This window comes from Chionomys nivalis, chromosome 25 (assembly GCF_950005125.1).
Source record: "Chionomys nivalis chromosome 25, mChiNiv1.1, whole genome shotgun sequence".
Taxonomy (NCBI): domain Eukaryota; kingdom Metazoa; phylum Chordata; class Mammalia; order Rodentia; family Cricetidae; genus Chionomys; species Chionomys nivalis.
In genome coordinates, this window is record NC_080110.1 from 5,544,826 (window position 1) to 5,565,346 (window position 20,521).

At 44.0% G+C, this 20,521-nt stretch overlaps 1 protein-coding gene across 2 annotated transcripts in view; it reads right to left on the reverse strand.

Annotated features, from left to right (window-relative positions):
* The window catches only part of Nr1h4 (nuclear receptor subfamily 1 group H member 4), a 40,376-nt gene extending 21,402 nt beyond the window's left edge, over positions 1-18,974 (reverse strand). The window contains exons 1-3 of one of the 2 annotated variants that reach the window (XM_057758059.1): positions 18,866-18,974; positions 11,340-11,708; positions 147-287 (exon numbers count right to left, since the gene is read on the reverse strand). In XM_057758059.1, the coding sequence (XP_057614042.1) occupies positions 147-287; positions 11,340-11,708; positions 18,866-18,974 (619 nt within the window). Of the gene's footprint in view, positions 1-134; positions 288-11,339; positions 11,709-18,865 lie in introns of both variants that reach the window. The other variant, XM_057758058.1, reaches the window with a different exon arrangement.
* Positions 18,975-20,521: the final 1,547 nt, after the last annotated feature.

A 20,521-nucleotide genomic window follows, 5' to 3' on the forward strand; every position in this document is an offset into this window, starting at 1 on the left:
TTCAGAGGGTCATTGCCCCTGTCAGGAACTGAGAAGGTTTGGCAGATCCCTTCTTTAACATGGGATAATCTGAGTTACCGGGCCTCTGCCTCCTAAAGAGGTTTGAGTGGAATTGAATTGCTTGGAGTGGATACCTGTATACATACATTCAGCCAACATCCCCATCTCTCTGCATTTCCTTAGTCGGCACTCCTGGCACTTCCGCCGCATGTACATGTCCATCACACAGTGGCCCCCGTTTTTACACTTGTACACAGCGTTTTTGGTGATGCTTCTCCTGAAGAAACCTGTGGGAGAAACAGTGGAACGCGTAAGAACACCCTGCACAAGTTTTTGAGAAATACGTCTGGATTCAGATACGTCCGGATATTTTCTGGGGATGACCCAGATGAGCCTCGAGCAAAGGATGATGCTTCTTTGTCTTGTGCTGTTGTTGAAAGAGAACTATTTTAAATGTATCTCTTTAAATAATGACAAGTGGGAATTAGGGCCTCTCTTAGGGGGAAAACCAGTTTTTTTAATATATTGCTTTCATTTATCTTTATTGGGGGACAATTACATTCCAGTAAGCATGAGGTGCTGGCACTCTACAGGTAAACAATCCATCCCTGCCCTCCCGGAGTTTAAAGGTCGACCAAAAGCAAACGCACGCAAATCCTGAAACAAGAGAAGACTAAGGGTTGTGTGGCTACTGACTGGATGCCATGCAAGAGAGAACAAGAGCAGGGAATGGTGGAAGTACAAGTGACGGGCTAGAGATTTGGCTCTGTGGTCAAGAGCTTTATGCTCCTGCAGAGGACCAGGGTCGGGCTCCCCAAACCCACACGGTGGTTTACAACCAACCATAAGCCCAGTTCCAGGTTTCTGACTTCTTTTGACTTGTGAACACCAGACGGTCAGGTGTTCACAGAACACATGACCACGTGCAGACAAAACACTCTTTCCACATATAAAATGAAATAAATAATCCTTCTTTGGAACTTTGAAAGTGAGCAATAAGCAAAAGGCCGGGAAATATGTTACTGTTTTCCAGGCGTTTTAGGAAGAAAGCTGTAGGCAAGGTGTTAGCTGTTTGGCACTTAATATGATAGCCTAGCTGAACCATGAACATGCCAGGCTTGATTTAAAAGGTGGTATCTCCCCAGAGGGGACACAGGGTAACTGCAGTCAGCTCAGGTGAGATGCCTACAGCCACGAAAGGGATGCAACTTCCTTCCCTCTTCATGTCCCACATCTACTTGTTCTCCTCCAACTGGTCAACCGTAGATTCCATGAAGTCCACATCTGCTGTGGTGGCGAGCAGGGGCACAGTGGATTTGGGAAGCAAGAGAAGTAACAGAGAAATTTGTTCTTGCTTGGCACAACAGCTTACACACTTACCCGCCATGTCGGTTTCTAAGGTTTTCATGACGTGGTAAACCATAGTACAAAGGTACTAACAGAAAATTCCAGGAAGAAGCCCCTCGTAATATCTGTGATTGGACACCTTTCTGAGCGGAGTGATGAAGTCTTTCACAAACTCGCCCAGGACGTGAGTCATCTCTTGAGCCATGTTGTACAGATTACCCACCCTGTGGCACTAAGGGATTTCACTTGTGCAACCGTTATCACTGTGTATCAACCTATTTTATCAAGGACTATTACTGATAATATCTTCCTTGCCTAATTCATGTACGGTTATGTATATGGTTCACACAAAGCCCCCCCCCCCCCCCCGGGTATCTTGGAATTTAGCCACGGTGGATGAGGGGCACTGCCGTGTCATAAACTGGGTGTATGCGGCACGTTTTCAAAGCTGACACTCCTCGGGGGTTGGGTTATGAAATGACCCTTCCCACACTGAGGCACTTTTAGTCACATTTCCTTGACGAGAGCAAGGCTGTTCCAGTTCTAGCTCACAGCTGCATCTAGGGATTTGGTAGTTTACTCCGGTCCACGTTAGTGTTAGCTGTCGTTTTGACATCGTCTAGAATCCACAGATTTTTTTTTTTTTTAAAAAGTCTCAGCTGAGTAAAATTGTCTTTATTAGGTTGGTCTGTTGGCAAGGCTATGAAGGGATCTTAAGTGTTAATTGCTGTAGGAGGGCCCAGCCCACTGTGGGTGGTACCATTCCCTGAACAGAGAGATGATCTTGGGCTGTATAAGGCCAAACATGGACCTGAGCAAGCCAGGGAGAGTGAGCAAGCGGTGTTCCTCCATCAAGCGTGGTTTCTACTGCACTTCCCTGGCTGTAAATGAGTTCTCCGCTGAAGGCAGCCGCAGGGAACAGTAAGCAGGCATATCCTGAGCGCCTGCCTCCACTTCACTCAATAATGGACTGCGGCCTGGAAGCATAAGATGAAGTAAACCCTGTCTCACCCTAACTGGCTTTTGGTCAGACTGTCTCATCACAGAAAGAAAACAGTATAACTCTATATCTGTCTTCTTTACACTGAAGTTGTTGGCATGGACTTACACTAACCTCACCATGAGTTACACTTGTTCAAGATACAAGTTGTTATTTTAACGGATGTTGGAACAATAGTAAACATTTATTATTTACACTCTCTTGTTCTGACCATTTTACCAGCAGTTAGTTACTTAATCATAATATCGATTTTATGATGAAAATAGTAGTCTCCCCTATGTTATAAAGGAAAGAAAATGATACCAGGAAATTACATACATTGGTCATGATTTTATGCACTCGGAGGACTCAAAGCCAGGAAATCATTCTCTATAGCCCATACTCTCAATTGCTCAGCTGTCGTTGCCTCCCCTGGGAGGAAGGGGGATAGAACAGCTCAACATTAAGCAGTAACAGAAAGCTGCGTTCTCTTACTTCCCAGGTATTAAGATGAGTAAGACATCCCTGTCTTCAGAACTCTCAGCTTGGGGATATGAAGAAGTTCATTCAGGGACTAATACGAGATTGAGTGACAGGTAGCTGAATAGGTTAATACATCATTGAAATATGCAAGGAAAAATGTATTGAACCATAGAACAAAGTTCTGGGTCATTCCAAGTGCTTGTAAAGGCTGCGTCACATTTTAGAGGGACGGGAACAATCACACTGTAGATGTGGAAAATTGCATATTTCTTATGAAAACCTATCCAGCTATCATTCAAAAGTCATTATGATAAATTAGCTCTAGTGTAAGGATTTCCCAATGCCTAAGAATTAAAAATGTTGAGCTGGGGTGACCCTAATCTCATGTAGGGGAATCAGAGAAGACTCTATGCAAACTTTGACTGTGGGCTTACACAATAGTTCTGTGAGAGAGGAGAGACCTGAGAACCAGCCAGGCAGAGTGGTTACAGAAGCTCTGAGGAAAAGAAGATAATCCGTCCTGGTCCTGGTAGCAGTGTAGTCTGGGAATATTAGCGAGGGGTGGCTAAGGGGGTGAAGGGGAAGACAAATACTAAAAGTCCTTGAAAGTCACAAAGGAATCTTTGCTGTGTAGAAAAACAGGGGTCCTTGAAGAGTTTGGCAGTAAAAAGTGTGGCCTAACCTGCGTGTGGAGAAAATTCTTGAAGAAAGAACAAGATGAAGGAAGGCGGAACTAGACTGGAGACTCGAGACCGTTACCGTAGCTGAGAGGTTAGAGACACCTCGGCTGGACTGGGAGAGAGACTTAAAGAGAGAAATGGAGAGAACAGGCTAGCCTCGGGTAAACAACTAAATAAGAAAACAGAGGCAGCACAAAAAGATAGCTATGCTAAGGCTGGCTTAGCCTTGGCTCATTTGTCAGCTGCTTTGAATTGCAGCAGGAAAAATCTTAATACTTTCCTAAATGTTAAGTCCCACCAAATAAAATATTTTTTTCATCCAGCAACTGATGGAAATAAAATATTTAAAAAAAACACTTTATGCCTCACAATAGCATTGATATGGAGAGTACAAATACCAAAGTGCGCATTTTTAGTGAGTTAAAGAAAAAGAACACGTTTTCTCCCAATGCCAAACCATGAGCTCAGTGAACACCTTAGCCCGCATGACTCAATCTTCCCATGAGTCCCTTTAAAGCGGCCATAGATACTGATAGACAGCTCAATAGCTAAGAGAAAGGAACTCCTTATACCAAGATGAATCAAAGGAGGGGTGCATAGACCAATCCTCCAGGTTTTCCTCTTTCTTTTTACCTCCCTTTATTAACTGAAAAGAAAATCATTATCATCTCAATAGCTGAATTAATTAGCTTTCACTCGGGAAAGCAACACAATATTATCACTACATCATTTGAATGTGGGCACATCTACTGGATTAATACTTATGCAAATCTACCCACACACCCGCCATGCCTCTATCTTGCTCTTTCTTGCGCATATTCAACAATGCTCACATCAGAAAAGCCATTTGAAAATGAATGGAAAGGAAATTCACTGAGGAACAGAGCCTTCCTGACAAAAGATGAGCCCTGGCGAGGACTGGCATTGCCAACTTGGGGGTAGGGAATCCCTGGCTTGTAGAACAGTTTGGGGGTGGTGTTTTCACGGATTGTGCGGTTCTAATGAATATTAGCCACTGCTTTTGTCCTTTATATAGATAGGCTCCAGCAGCAGTGCTAGTCCCAAGTCATACGCGCGTATACGCCCGCGTGCACGCCCGCGGGCATGTCGCATTGGACATTGGTGATTGACATGGGTATCTACTGGTAGTACGAAATCCATGATCTGTCATTTGATGTTTGACCTGTTTAAGGATCTCTGTGCCTTTAAAACGAGCATAGAACTCAGAATTCTTTATAGAGGACATGGCTTACACAGAGATAGCTTTACATATGTGTATTTTGCTCCGGATGTTACTCCAAAGCATATATGGTATGCATTCAATCCTTAATCCAATGAGGTAGTCCTATTATTATTTCCAATCCACGGGAGAGGAACTTGAGTTTTGCAGAGGCTAACTTGCTCAAAGTATCAGGTAATAAATAAATAAATTGTAAATAAATAACTTGTAATAAATAAATAAATTGTAGAGCCTGGATTTGAACCCTGGAGGTTCAGCTCAGACTCCGCTTTCAATCACTACCTTCATGGGTCTTCAAATAGAATAAGGAGTTTGTATCCCAAAAAGTTTTCTCAAGGCATCAATTTCCCCAAATGTCACACAGCATGGAAAAACCCAGCCCATAACAAAGATCTGTTACCTTCCCCAAGCAGGATCCATAAAGACTTCCTAGCAGACATTTTATTAATGTTGAAATGAACCAAAATGCTCAGTCATCTGTGTATGTTTTGTTCTTGCTCCTACTGATTTTCTCATTTTCTTGCCATCCCAAGAAGATAGCGGTCATTTTATGCTTGCTGACTTTGGCAAGTCTCCCTCTCACTGAAAAGGTAACTCCGGATCATCCAAAAATGTCAAAGATGGGTGAATATTTCTAGAATCAGGAGAAGCCGAAGCAGCTTAGCCAGGAAGAGTTTGGAGAGCTCTCTGCAAGCTTTGGGAGGGAATGAATCTCACAGGTTCTGTGAATGACAGCTAGCACCCATGATGAGTCCCCAGAGAGGAGGCAGACCTCAGTGGGGGCTGAGGTTGCAGCTCAGCAGTAGTGTACACAAAACCTCCTAGAAGTGACATGAGGTCAGTCTGTGAAGAGGTGACTGCCTAAAGACTGTCTGTGAAAACACATCACGACTGGAGGCGTGCAGCAAAAGCGATACTTGTGTGCACTCACATGGGAGGAGGATTAACGGCGTTGAAATACCTTTTCTATGTTAAGATCTAAAACTTGGGGATCCAAGCTTTGCTTTCAGGGAGCTAAGAAAGAAGTCCTCTGTCTTTCCCTCCATGTTGAATGGAGGGAAGGTGATCCAACTATCCAAATAAGAAATGAAACAAAGCAAAACCAAAGCCCTAAAAAGTAGAAAAGTGTGAGGTCATCGGTGGTAGTCTCCACCGAGGGGTAGAGGCCATTTCCTGACAATTCTCCCTTTACTTTGGATTTGGCTTCAGAATCACGTGGACTCCCTTCAGAGGCAGGTTTATTAAGCTACCTGGAGCCTGAAAGGATAGAGAGTTTAATTTGGCTGACATCCTGGTCGCTCCTGCGAGCCTGCCGCCTGCTAAGGACACAAAGCCAGGCGTCCCGCTGTGACTGACCGTGGCTCTGCGCTTCCTTAGGAGCCATTTAGAGGCCCATGTAGACACACTCTGGGAGCCCAGCCGACCTCACCACCCCTCAGTGGTCTGAGCTCTCAGAAGCTAATTTTCTCCAGGGGTGGCATCTGGGGATGCTTGTGGCAGTGGCCCACAAAGTAGTTTGCTCTTACAGGGAATTTAACCGTTTCCCTTTGAACCATTGCTTACACGCTTCACTGATTTAGTCTTGTATGTGTATCGGTAACTGCTCTCATTTAACAGGTTATGTTTGGGGAAGTTTCTCTTAATCACTATTATTTGTGCATTGCTTATAGACTTAGGCGTTTTCCACGTTTAAGGATGTGTTGCCTATATGTTCATCTGAAATATCCGTTTTTGTCCACTTAAAATTATCCTTTTACCATTTTTTAAATGTGGTTTTACAGATCCTACTTGTTGGTGGGTAGCAGTTTCGAACCTCTGTTGTTTGCCTTTCTTGTTGTTTCTGTTGTGTGCATCCGTTAGATACATTGTCTCCCACGCCTGCTTCGCAATGGCGGCTGCAAGAACAGGACTTTTGTCTTGTTTTGTTTTCCTCCCGACAGCATCTCCTGGAGGTCAGAAGTGTGAAGGGCAAGTACGGTAAGGCTTCATGACATTTTACGAATAAAGAATTTAATGAATTTAATGAACTCACTAATTAACCGCCAGGAAGACAGTTTTGGAGGCAGAGGGTGATGCCAGTTGGGGAATGGAGAAGAGCAAAGCAGAAACTGATAGAATAAGACAAATCCATTAAGAAAACGTAACAGCAGCTCACACCTCCAGAACCTTTAGGCATGCCGGGTAGAGAGCTAGATGTCCTCAAGGCAGTGCCTGCAGCGTTTTCAATGCAGCAGTGCAAAAGCAATGGTAAGAGCAGCGAGCATGCACTAAATATCTATCATTGGTAGCGCGTGTTAATTGCCTCACATAGAACGGTGATCTCAGTACATTTGAGCGCAACCACATGAGCGGTTCTCAACCTGTGGGTCGTGACCCCTCTGGGGTCACATGTCAGACGCGTATATTCACAAACAGTAGCAAAACCACAGTTATGAAGTAGCAGCGAAATCATTTTATGGTTGCAGCATTAGGAAGGTTGAGAGCCCCTGTACTGTATGACTAGCAGAACTACCTCATGGCAGTCTGTAAATACCCAGCAAAGAAACTGTGCCAGAGGTCGAACGAGTTAGCCAGCAAGCCCCACAACTGTGCCTACATGCTGTGATCACCTGATGTTTGTTATCTGCTTACCCATCTGTCTGTCATCATTACCACCGTTATCTCCACTATCATCTCGCCTTTCTCCTCATCAGCATTATCTCCTCTTTGTGAGTGAGGAGGCCGAATCCCAGAGACATGCACTAACCCAGCGCAACTAGAAAAGGAATCCCTGGAGCGGTTTGCCTTCCGTGTCCTGACCCACCTATGATGTCACGATTCGCCTCTCAAAGGCTCCCGATGCAGTGAAATCCTTAGACACCCACTTCATCATGCTCTGTGACTGATGTGGGATTCCCCTCTGTATGCTGTGATTACCATTGGTTAAGAAAGGAACTGCTTTGGGACTATAGCAGAGCTCTAGGGGATCAGAGCTAGGAGGGGAAAACTAAACAGAATTCTGGGAGAAAGGAGGGTGGAGTCAGAGAGACGACTTGGGGCCACTGGAGACAGACTGATTGGAACTTTACCTGGTAAGCCACAGCCATGTGGTAATACACAGATTAATAGAAATGGGTTAAATTGATATGTAAGAGTTAGCCAATAAGAAGCTTGAGCTAATGGACCAAGCCGTGTTTTAAATAATACAGTTTCTGTGTGGTTATTTTAGTTCTGGGCAGACAGAATGAATAGGCGGCCTCTTCCTACATGTGACAATTTAGCCTTCCAGTTTATTAGAGTCCTTACTAAATATCACAAACCAGACTGTGCTTGATCTCAACTGCAGTCTCAACCATGTGATCTCAACGTATGAGTATCAGGGCTACTTGCCAGTCAAAACGGTCCGTAAACAAAGCCTCCATTGGAAACAGTCTAAATCCACATCATGCAATAATCATCTCAATATTTTTGGAAGCTTTTCTAAACTTCAAAACTAAGCATAATGCTGGTACATGATCTTATATACAAACATACTCCAAGGGGCAAAGGGGTCACCCATTAGCCCAAACGGTGCCATCCCAGAGCGCTGCCATCCTCTCTGTGGTATGTGTAGACTGTGACGGAGGTCAATGTCACAGGCACTGACTTAACTAGGGAACACGGCTGTTCAATATTTCCCGCCAGATGCAGATGGGCTTTGGGTTGCCAACGTTTGAGATTTATATCAAAATTCATTCAGATGTGAATATTTCATAAACGGCACTGATGACTCCCGGAGGAAGAACGGTCTAGATTTAATCTCGGGCCAAGCAAATGCCAGTCACTACCTGTCTACACGGCACTTGTGTTCAGTGATTACTAAAAAAAAAACAAAAAAACCAAACCACAGAAAGCTGCATCTTCTCTCGCCGTTGCTCTATCTATGACAAATGAGACATTCAGATCCATTAGAATATTTCTTATGGAACTAGAGACAAAAGTCAACAACAATAGGAATTCTGCTATGATCTCCAGTTTGTTTCTAAGTTTTGATTTTTTTCTCTTGGCAGGTGTGTGTGTGTGTGTGTGTGTGTGTCCGTGCATGCGTGCATGTGTATTGTGTTTCCAGTGTCACAGGCTCTGCTGCCTGTAGAGCAATCCCAAAACAAGAGAGAAAGCAAGAGCTTTATATACAACAATCTTCTTAACTCTCACAAAACGCCACAGATAACAGCTTCACTTTCCCAGAGTTGGGGTACATAGAAAATAAGTGCTAGGTAGAATGTGATTTGGCTAGCTTGACATCGGCTGCGTCCTCCTTCCAGGCTACCATAAGGGAGGAAAGGTGCTCACTCCCTTGCAAAGCCCCTCCCAGAAAGAAACCTTTAGCAGACAGTGCAGAACAGGAGGGGAGCTGCCCCTGGCTCCTGATATCTCTACTGTCAAGCAGGGTCAGGGAATTCTGCAATGGCCACAGCTGAGTTTCCAGGTGAGCGCACTGACAAAGAGGATGCATACATACAAGACATCAATGTGTGTGGCTTCAACAGACACTCTGTGTGGCTCTGGAGCCATGAATTTTGGCAAAGGCAACTTCCTGGACCCTCGATGGCAGCTAGGTGGCACATTTCTGTGGCAAACAGTCGTTGTGGTGGGTGGCCAAGTCCCCATTTTCTACACTGTGGCCGAGCGGCATTGCAGCCCAAGTAGGTCAGTATTGCAGCACAGCTCTGAGAAGACACCTCGAGGTTAGCATAGAACCTGCCGGGCTCTTCTGACTGCTCCTGTCCTTGTCCCGTTCTGCTTGAAATACTAGTTTCTGTTTTGTTTCATTGAGTTCTGGCTGCTGTCTTCACTAACTTGATCATTTATAGAAAGCCTTGATCTGAGGCACGTTGATTGACTCTAAAGCCCACAGTCTCTTTGAAGAACGCTATGGGGTGAAATCAGCTTTGTATCTTCGGATGCTACCAGGAGCTGCAGGTTGTGGGGGCAGCGTTGGCTGAGCTATCAGACCTTCCCAGAACAGGTCTTCGCTGGACTCTATTCCATCCTGTTCTGGGTTCATTTCCTCACAGCTCTTTGTCCTTCCCTGATCACTGAGCTAGGGCAGGTCTCACTCATTTTCTTATGAGAACACATAAGACCACAAAGCAGACTGCTATTGACTTTTCAGTTACTAAAGGCTGAACTCCCAACTCCCAAACACTATATGACACCTAGGGTAGTGTACTCCTGTGACCAACAGCATTTATAGTGGCTTAATTTCCAAGAGAGGAAATTAAGGTGTACTGGAAACTTGAGAGTCTGTGAACTCTGTTCCTCCCATGTTCCAATTTCCAGATCGAATCTAGAGGAAGATTGAAAGTTGACAGAAACCCAGTGTCATCTGGGATCCTGCAGCAGAGACATTCCTGCATGCTTAGGGTCCCCTGTGCCAAGCTTAGCATGGCACAGCTGGATACCATGACACAGCCCTGCAGCAACAGCAGAAATCCACCTCTGGCCCGAAAGAAATGCACAGATAGGGACCAGAGATGGAGGAGGAATGCGCTCAGTTGATGTGCGGTACCCCATCTTCTCACTGGTGACTGGAGAGTGGCCAGACTGTCACCGCAGCAGAATATCTCGAGAGTACTGAGGATCAACCCCACCACAAAACCACCCAGTCACTCCACAGCACTCCGCTAAACCTGTTAGGTGACCATCTTCTGCCCATTGCATGTTTGTCATTTGCTGGCACCACGGGGACAAAGTATCAAACCAAAATCAGTAGAAGAAAACTCTGCCTCACTCTGCTCTCAGAAATGTATCGAAATCCAAATTCTTCTTAACAATCTCAAAGGACCAGGCTCCCTCTGCCCACTTCCTTCTCTGACTGTGTCTTGCTAGCTGCAGCCCTTTGCTTTCCTGGAGGCTGGCTGCCTCTGACATAGCTTCTCCGCCCTCTCCTGAGTTTCTTTAGGTGTGTGCTCTTAGGGACTTGCCTTGGTCCTCTAGTCCCCCTGTGTCACCCTGCCATGCCCCAGAATTCTTAGGACCTTTTTATGGAGTTTACTTATGAGGTGAACTGTCCCAGGTTTCTGACTTTTGATGTTTGATCCGTGGGCTGAGGCAATATTGATAACCTCAATATCTAAAGAAAGCATTTGATTTCTGCCTTTGGCCCCTGAAGTCGTCAGTAGCTTCTCTGGATCATCTCTCTGGCCACCTTGTCCTGAAATCTAAACCAGTTGCCCTCAAGAGTTTGTTTGTTCCCAGGATCTCATTAACAGCAAGAAATATGACCTAATGATCAAGAGAGTGAGAAAACGGCAAAGATACACTTATTAAGGACGATATGTCCCCAACTCAGGCTAAATGGAGCTCTGAACGGACCAAGACGTGGCTCCCAGAAGAGCAGTAGCGAAGTGGAACCTTTTGCGGTACATGGAGGGGGTTCGCCAAACTCAGAAGAGGCCACACTTTATTGACCGTTCTAACAGCGACATCTAACTACCACATTTTATTGTTTCGCTGGGATGTTTTTGTGGTTTCTCTATACTTAGTTTGCACATTTGGTTATTTTCTCGCATAGAAACCTGGTTTCACAAATTGCCGCAGCCAGCACGGGAGAATCACACTAACATGACGCCAATGAGAGGGCACTCACCTTTGCAGCCCTCGCAGGTGAGCGCGTTGTAGTGGTACCCAGAGGCCCTGTCTCCACAGACGACACACAGCTCATCTCCTTTTATCTTTCCCGCAGATGACATGGCCAGCCGGGGCTTCTTTGTCACAGGCATCTCTGATACCTCAGTCTCTCCCTGGTACACGGTCTCGGCTGGCATTCGCCTGAGTTCATAGATGCCAGGAGAGTACCACTCTTCCGGTTGCTGGGGGTAGAAACCCAGGTTGGAATAATAGGCCGACGAGGAGATCTGTGGTTGAACTTGCGGAAACTGCACATTGCTGTACGGTGAATACGACTCCAAGTCCAGACTCTGCCCCAGAGGGCCCGCCTCTTGTTCTGCTAATACACCTGAACACAAGGACCAACGAAACTAGAATTAATGTCAATGTTCTAGAAATCAGAGCAACACGTCAGCTCTAAATATATTTATTTATTTTTAAAGATTTATTTATTTATTATGTATACAATGCCTCCATGTATACCCTCACACCAGAGGAGGGCGCCAGATCTCATTACAGATGGTTTAGAGCCACCATGTGGTTGCTGGGAATTGAACTCAGGACCTCTGGAAGAGCAGACAGTGCTCTTAACCACTGAGCCATCTCTCCAGCCCCTCTAAATATACTTAAACACAAACTATGAACATATGGAAAAGTTAAAACTATAAAAATGCATTTATATAAAATTAACCTTTTACATTTATTTAATTATTTATTTTTATCGATGCACATGCGTGTGCCTGGGTGAGTTTATGTGCACTACATTTATGCATTTGCCCTTAGAGGGCAGAAGTTGTCGGATCCCCTGGAGTTACAGTTATAAGTAGGTGAGAACCACTGATGTGGATGCTGGGTATCAAACCTGTGTTCTCTGGGAAAGCAGCAAATTCTCTTAACCACTAGGCCATCTCCCGGCCCTACAAAATTAACTTTAAAAATACATATTATCTGTAAATATATATATATATATATATATATATATATATATATATATAGAGAGAGAGAGAGAGAGAGAGAGAGAGAGAAAGAGAGAGAGAGAGAGAGAGAGAGAGAGAGAGAGAGAGAGAGAGAGAGGGAGGAGGGGGCAGAGATAAAATGTTTCAGTGATAAATCATAACCTCAGGGGAAAATGTACAACACAGAGGACAGATAAATGTCATGTTGCTAACATATGAATGAGGTTTTGGAAACTAATAGAGAACATTCAACAGCCTATGGAAAAAGTATAAAAGTAAGAAATGAATAGTTTTTAGAAACTGCTTCATAAATCCACAAAAATGTTTCTCTTCTTAAAATAAATAGTAAGCTCAAATTAAATCTGTGACATACTCATTTCTATCCTCAAATTGTGGAGATTTTTCAGCTGAATGATAGATACTGTCGGGAAAACGAACACGCTTAAAGAGAAAAATTTGCTAGGATCTTCCAGTATTTAAGACTCTAATATCCAGCATTAATTTTTTCCAGTGCCAGGAAATTTATTTGAGAGATGTATTTAATTCTACATGAGAAGAATTTTTATACACATGATGACATTCATTTTCAGTGCTTGTAAGAAAGAAGCTGGAAATACACTCCACCAGTAGGAGCATGATTGGAAAAATTGCAGCATTTAGACACAAATATTATTCAAATGTGCAACAATGATGATAAGGGAGGGTTCTTACCACATACAACTAGTGTTTTCAGAAGGCAAATTGAAGAAAACATGTATATTTATAAATATAAAAAATAGTGTGTGTATTGTAGGTGAGGCAATTTTTTCTTCCTGATCTTTTTTTTTTTTTGGTTTTTCGAGACAGGGTTTCTCTGTGGTTTTGGAGCCTGTCCTGGAACATAGCTCTTGTAGACCAGGCTGGTCTCGAACTCACATCTTCCTGATCTTTAACACACCAGATGGTGGTGTGTGTAGAAAGTGATATTACATTATTTTCTGGGGTAAGAAACTGCCCAATGTTCTTACTGTTTGAGATTTTTGTTATAGGCATGCTATTTTAATTATTGCAATATAGAAGCGAGCTTTGAGAACGCACTACCTGGCAGCCTTAGTCTACCTGGATTCAACTCCATGTTCTGTTTCTAAATCTCTGGGCAAACAGGAAGTTTCTTAGTTTTCAAACAATGGGGACGTGGTGTCGCAGTAGCCACTGAGATGCTGTAAGGGCTAAATGAGGCAATACGTCCCAAGTATGTCCTTCATAAAATAGGAGGGATGGCTCTTCCTAAAGCATTGTCATTAAATAAGATGCTTAAATATCAAGCCTCTAGGTAATGAACACTAGCAGGGTATGAAAATGCTTCTATATTTGGAAACACGAGCTATGCTCTTTAGAAAACAAAATGCTTGAATTATGCAAAAAATGACATAAATAAAAGGTAAGACAGTGTGTAAATACACCTGATTTTTTTAACGCACTGACGGAAAACCCTCGAGTCCAATTCCAGTTTCCCAGTACAATTCCAGCCGAGCAGTGGAACTTGAAGCAAATAAACCACTGATACCCAGTGTTCACACCTCAAGCTGGAGATGGAAAGTTCTCGATAAAGCTCTCTACTGACGGCTGACTGAAATAGATTCATAGCTCCTGGTCGGAAACACAATCAAATCTGTCTCAGAATGTAAGGCTTTCTGGGGGAGCGGGCTCACTGGGTAGAGTGTTTGCTGTGTCTGCATGAGGACATGAGCTCGGCACCCTCTATAAAGCCCCGGTGGCGTGCACCTGTGATGCCAGCACCAGGGAGGTGTCGACAAGAGGAGCCCAGAAACTCACGGAGCAGCCAGTCTCTCTGAACGGTGCAACTCCAGTTCAACATGAGAATTAAAGAATAAGGTAGAGAGAGGTGTCTCCTCTAAAGATACGTGACTTCTACTTCTGGTCTCCTGCACCTACGCTCACATGAGTGGAGTGCACCTCCCCACACACACGTGTGCGCGCATACACAGGCACAAGTATGTAATCAATAAAATGAATCAACAAATAAATAAAATTTAGAACCCCTTGATTGGGCAAGGGCCTGGGTTTGATTCCCAGGACTGCGGAAAAAAGAGAAAAACGTCTCATAGATTTCAGAACAGAAGACAGTGGTATTCAGGACCCTGGGTAGAACTTGGTGTACGGAATGTACGAAGCAAACACAGCAATGCTTTCTTCCGTGAAATTTTATGAATAGTCCCACAAAGCAGAATAAATAACAACCAGAGTCTCACACCCTTCAGTCCAGGAACGGCCACCGAAAGAAATTCTCACTGAGCTTGAAAAATAATGGTTTCAAGTAATTTTGGAATTGGGAATTGGATTTAGGGATTCTGGACCCTCTGCACCCTACCTTTAAAATGTTCTTCAAAACGCTCAAATGGCTGATGTTATTGTTATTATAACTAGTAAGTAGCAGAAACTTTTATGAATTCCTTCCTAATACCAAGCATTTGCATGTTCTCATTATTCCTTGCAACAGCAGGATGAGGTGCCGTTGTTTCTCCTGGGTACAAAGGCGTTCCCTGGGCTGCTCCTTCACAGTGGAAACAACTCCGGGCTGTTTTCATCTGTGGACAGAATGCCTTTGCTGACGTTACTTCTGACTCCTACCATAAGCAGTTGGGATTTAGACTTTGGAGTCTGACCTCAAAGGCCACGCATGGAAACACTCGACTCTCTGGAATGATGTCAAATGCGAGATGCTTCGAAAAGCATAGGAGCTCTCTGTCTTTGAGCTTGCAGTCTCAGCTTGCACATAAAATACAAACAGGCCTGCAAGGCTCAGCGTGCGTGGTCCCTTCTCTTTCAGCCATTTTTCCATGTTGCAGCTTTTCCGTTTCTTGGATACCTCGTTTCCCCTCGTAGGACTTCGTGCACATGCTCGCTATACTGGCGGCTTCCTAGACATAGCTTCTCTCTTCCAGAGCTCATACCCTCGTCTTCACCTGGCTACAAATATCACTCTAAGGACCGCTTTGCGTGGGTGATCTCCTCTGATTAGATCCGAGGAGTCACGGTTCTGATTTAATTAAATGACCCCTCCAAACCATTACTTACTACCCTGCCTGGGCCTCCCTTTGCTCATCTATAAAGAAAGGATTTATGCTCCTTTAGTCAGTTCTATCTAAAAATCTCATAAGCATAAGACTTCTCTATGAATATTAGAATTCACAACTTTCCTACAATGGCGAAGCAGGATACTCACATATTAAATATTGAGAACACATTCCACACTGACCCAGGAAATGACCGAGCAAGCACACAATATACTGTATCTGTGCAAACATCGGTTTCCTTCCCTTTATGCCCAACTTGTCTGTATTAGCTAGGAAAAAAATCAGTGCGCCCGACAAACAGGATTTTGGCAAACCCACCTTGTCTAGTAAAGATAGAAGGATAAAGGATGAAATTATTCAAGGTAAAATGTAAGCAAAATCCCAGTCTATTTCTTTACCAAATATGAGTAAAATGTCATAAATAAATAAAGAATAAAAGAACTGGAAAGTTAAAGAACTAGATTCGCTCTTGCCTAGATTTTGGCTTCTACTGTGTTCTCTCAAGTCCCCATTCACCCCTACTCCCCACACACCCTGAGCCTGGCTTCTTTTCACCACAGGTTGAGCAAGTTAAGCAACTAGTCCAAGGTCAGAGAACCAATTAACAACAGAACCTGGACTCTGCGGAACCCAGGGAAATGGTTAACTGTGTCTCTTCACAGGACGGCTCAAGGCCGCTGAGTGTTATTTCAATAAAGCAAACATTCCCATAATCAAGAAACAACAGAGTCCCAGCTCAGGTCAGTCAATGGTATCAATATCATATTTATCCCTGCAACCATCTAAATTTAACACAAAGCGGAGCTGGAGACAGCCCAGGCAGTCTAATGCCAGCCACGCCACACATGCTTGAGGGCCTACATTCCTCAGAACCACGTCAGCCACAAAACCCAGTGAGCTCCAGGGATCTTCTTGAATCTGAACTGCTAGTAATCCCAACTGAGAATTCAGAGTCAAAGAGGTGCCTGAAGCTCATTGGCCAGGCAGCCTACTTGACAAGCTCCACACCGGTGAGAGACCCTGTCACAAGAAAACCCCGAACTACCACACAAAACAAAGGACATTACCTAAAGGACAATACCTGAGGTTGACCTCTGACCTCCTTGTGCATGCATGCACACACATGCACATGGGCACATGCCAGGGCATACACACATATGCACAAATACAAAGCTATTTCAAGGTTATAGATAATGTTATGCTAAGAGAGTAAAATATGAGAATAATATACAGTCACACAAAGTAATGCTTCTAATCTCAAAGCACATCCACGTCTAGCCTTTCACAGTTTGCTCAACAGCCACTGGGCAGGGTGGTGAATACACAAACCGTGCGAAGATAAAGAAACAGCACCCGGAGGCTTTCTAAATGATTAGACCTGAGCAACTTTTGCTGTATAACCGACTATGAGATCTTAACTCCCTGCACTTAATCTATTATAATTTGGGTCCTTGAACAAGAAACTCCACGAGAGTTGAGGAAATCGTTCTTAAATAGAGACACATGGATGAACTCCAGGGGAGTCTGAAAACTCCCAGAAAGCCAGCTTCCAGACCCAGGTCCTTGGCTTTCCGTAGACTCTCACCCAGAAAATTTCCTGAGATGAAAGAAGTTTCAGTACTTAGGACACGACAGCCATTAGCCACGTGAGGCTGTCAAGCATTTGAGACGCAGTCACTAATACTAAGAAAGAGAGTTTTAAACTTATTTACTTCCTAGTCATTAAAATGTCTAATTAAATAGTCATTTGTGAGTGGTGACTGTCATATGCAGTGGTACATCTCTATGGAGTTTGTGGACAGAGAATAGGCTCACACGTTAGTGGTGACACTTTGCCCACAGCTTCAGTAGCGTCAGTGTCTGATGCAAAGGATCCCATTTTTTTTTTTTCAGTTGCTTTTACAAACCTTTGACACAATGGTAAACACAACAAACATCCAAGGTGTATTTGGGGGACTGAATTGAGTAGGAACTTGCTTTACCGGTATTCGTTATTTCCTAAGCCATGGCTTCTTGGCCAAATGACACGGCTTCATTTGTGTAGTTTGCCATTCCTGGAGCCAGGCCTCGGGTTGAAGGTATTTCTCCTGGCAGGGTCAGCTGATGACCTCCTTGGTGAGGCCTGCCCCAGTTCCCCCAGGTATAATTAATCTCTCCTAACCTCTGTGCACACTCCTAATATAGCGCTTATCAGAAGCATGTGTGATCCCTCGTGTTTGTTCACAGCCTTATCTCCCACGCTAAGCCTGAGGTGGTTTGGGTCGCACAGATGAGAAGACAGGTCTGGACTCATTTCACCTGCACACTGCTACATCTACGAACTTGGGGGAGACCCTGGACCTATTTTAGCTTCTGTTTCTCCCTCCGTAAAGCCGGAGCAATGTGCTCCCGTGTCAAAGGCTGCAACAAGGCAGGACTGAGACGAGGAATGTAAATTGCCTGCTCTGCATAAAGCAAACATTCAGTTTGTTCCTGTCAGGGAAGTTAGTCTGTGCATTCTCGGAGGGAAATATCAGATCATATCCCCATTTCTATCATCTCTGGCACCCAGCACAATGCCTGGCACATAATAAACACTTAATAAATGGCTGTTAAATAGAAGGGGGTGGAAAATTTGCTTCGCAAGCCATGCAAGCAATTTCTATTTCTAAATACAGTGGCAGCCACTTTGAACCACTCTTAAGTAGAATGGGAGGCCACCAGGTCTATGACCAGAAGTATGCAAGTTGTTGTAATTATCGGGGAAATGATTAGCATTTAATTTTTTAATGAAGACTTTAAAAAAGTGAGTTTATGTTTTGAGAAAAATACTAAGATAATATTTATATTATCCTGTCTTGTCATTATAAAGTACATTTTAGTTCAGAGAAAATAAATATCCTAAACTCATCTCATTTTTCTTTCTTTTATTTGCCAGAATTCTGTGGCGGCACTAGCTCATGAGATTGGTATTTCTTCTTTTCTGGTTATGACTTTTTGCCGCATACCACAGTCCACAATGCACATTTCATCATGACCCTTACACACACTCCCACATATGTGACTGAATCAAAATTCCACGAAGCAGGCTTATCTTTACTTCTCGGTAGATACACTGATGTTTGCTTCCGTCTACTCTAGTCTTTCAGGCTGGCCCCAAGCCACCGACCAGGCATCAGAATTCAATGAGGCTGAGGCTCAGCGTTCTAAAAACACGCATGAAGCAGCACACTTTTCCTACAGGGCCCACTGACATTTGTGCTAACATTTGACTGACTTGAAAAGATGACACCCCAGTTCGGCCTGATATCCCAAGAAGATACTCACGTGCTTAGAACTACAAAAACCAACCTAACACAATCCCATCCCCAGTCTTCCCAGGTTGTCTGGGCTTCCTTTGGCAAAGACCTAGGGCTTTAACCCTTCACAGAAGACCCCAGATCTCCCCAGCGCGCTAGGAGAGTCTCCAATGGCAGCTCTGAGTAAGCTCCTACCTTTAGAGGGCTTCACGTTCATCACGTCGGGGACAAATCCTGACAGCCTGTGGCTGTGGTGAAGGCTAATCTGGATTGGATTTTCTAAACCCTGAAACTGCATCACCATCCTCGGCTTATTCGCGGCGACTGAGGTGAGTAGGTAAGAAGTGACAGGGGCCAGAGGTTGTACGGTTTACTGATTAACCTCATCTCCGAGTAGAATATTTGTAAATGTTTATGAGAAAAGTCCTCCATGCCAAATCGCCTAGTAAGCTGGAAACTGGTGTCTCAGATAAACATTTTGGGGAGCCCTTTCCCAGTTTAAGAACGTTTAGAGGGTAGATTTCCGTTCACTGCCTCCAATACTGGTTGGCAGTCAAATGTCACACTATGGATCTTTCGTTTGTTCCCAGGATGCATTTGTGACATCAGGAGCATTAATGAATAATACTTCACAGTTAGCCCTGGAAGCCTACTGACCTGACCACATTTGTTTGTGTCTATGTGGAGAACTATGTCCCACCCACATTCTGGTTCATCTGTTGAAATCCTAGCCCCAAGGACCTTACAGTGTGACCTTATTTACAGATAAGGTTCACATGGGTTACCTTTATATAAAGAGATCATCAAAATGGGGTTAATCCACTATGTCCACTATGGCTTGTGTCCTTATCGGAGAGAGGGGGAAGTGGTAGACACAGAGAGACAGAGGGAGAGACATGCAGAGGAACCCTTGTGGGTGGGCAGTGAAGTGAAGTGGGACAAAAGACGCGACTGGTGAGCCACAGAGGAAGACCTAGGACAGATTCTTTCCCGGCAATCTCAGGAGCAGCCAGTCCTACTGACACTCTGATTTTAGACTTCTGGCCTTCAGAACTCCAAGCTAAAACATTCCATTGTTTAAGCCACACAGTTTGTGATATTTAAGCAGAGCCCCCCCCCCCCAAATCTAATAAATACAATTTCTCTTAACATTTATAAGCTCTGTGGACCATGAATACATTCCTGAGTCATTTTCTGCCTTGATTTCCTCATTTAAAGAAAAAGGATTGTATTTATTTTATGTTATGTCTGTCGGTGTTTTGCCAGCATGCATGTAGGAATGGGTAACACATGTGTACTGGAGCCTGCAGAGGCCAGAAGAGGGTGCTGCATCCCCTGGAACTGGAGTTACAGAAGGTTGTGGCTGTCATGTGGGTGCTGGGAACCAAACTTGGGTCCCCTGCAACAGCAGCAAGCATTTTTAAATGCTGAGTCATCTCTCCAGCCCCAATTTCCTAATTTTCAAAGGGAGAATGTTAATAACACAACTCATAGTCATAACTGATTTGAATAAAAGCATAGAAAATGGTACAAGCTCATGTTGCCCCTGCATTGGTACTACAGTTACTGTTTGGACTCGAAGCTTGGCTTCTTATTGAAGAGACATAGTTCCTTTGAGACAGGGTTTCTCTGTGTAGCCTCGACTGTGCTGAAACTCACTCGGTAGATTAGGCAGACCTTGAACTCACAGAGATCCACCTGCCTCTGCCTCTTGAGTGCTGGGATTAAAGGTGTACACCACCACGGCCCAGGCATAGTGCCTTTTAAAAATCCTGCCTATAATTTTTAAATATCAATCTTAAGACTTTGCTGTTTTGTTTTTTTGTTGTTGTTTTGGGTTTGTTTTTATTT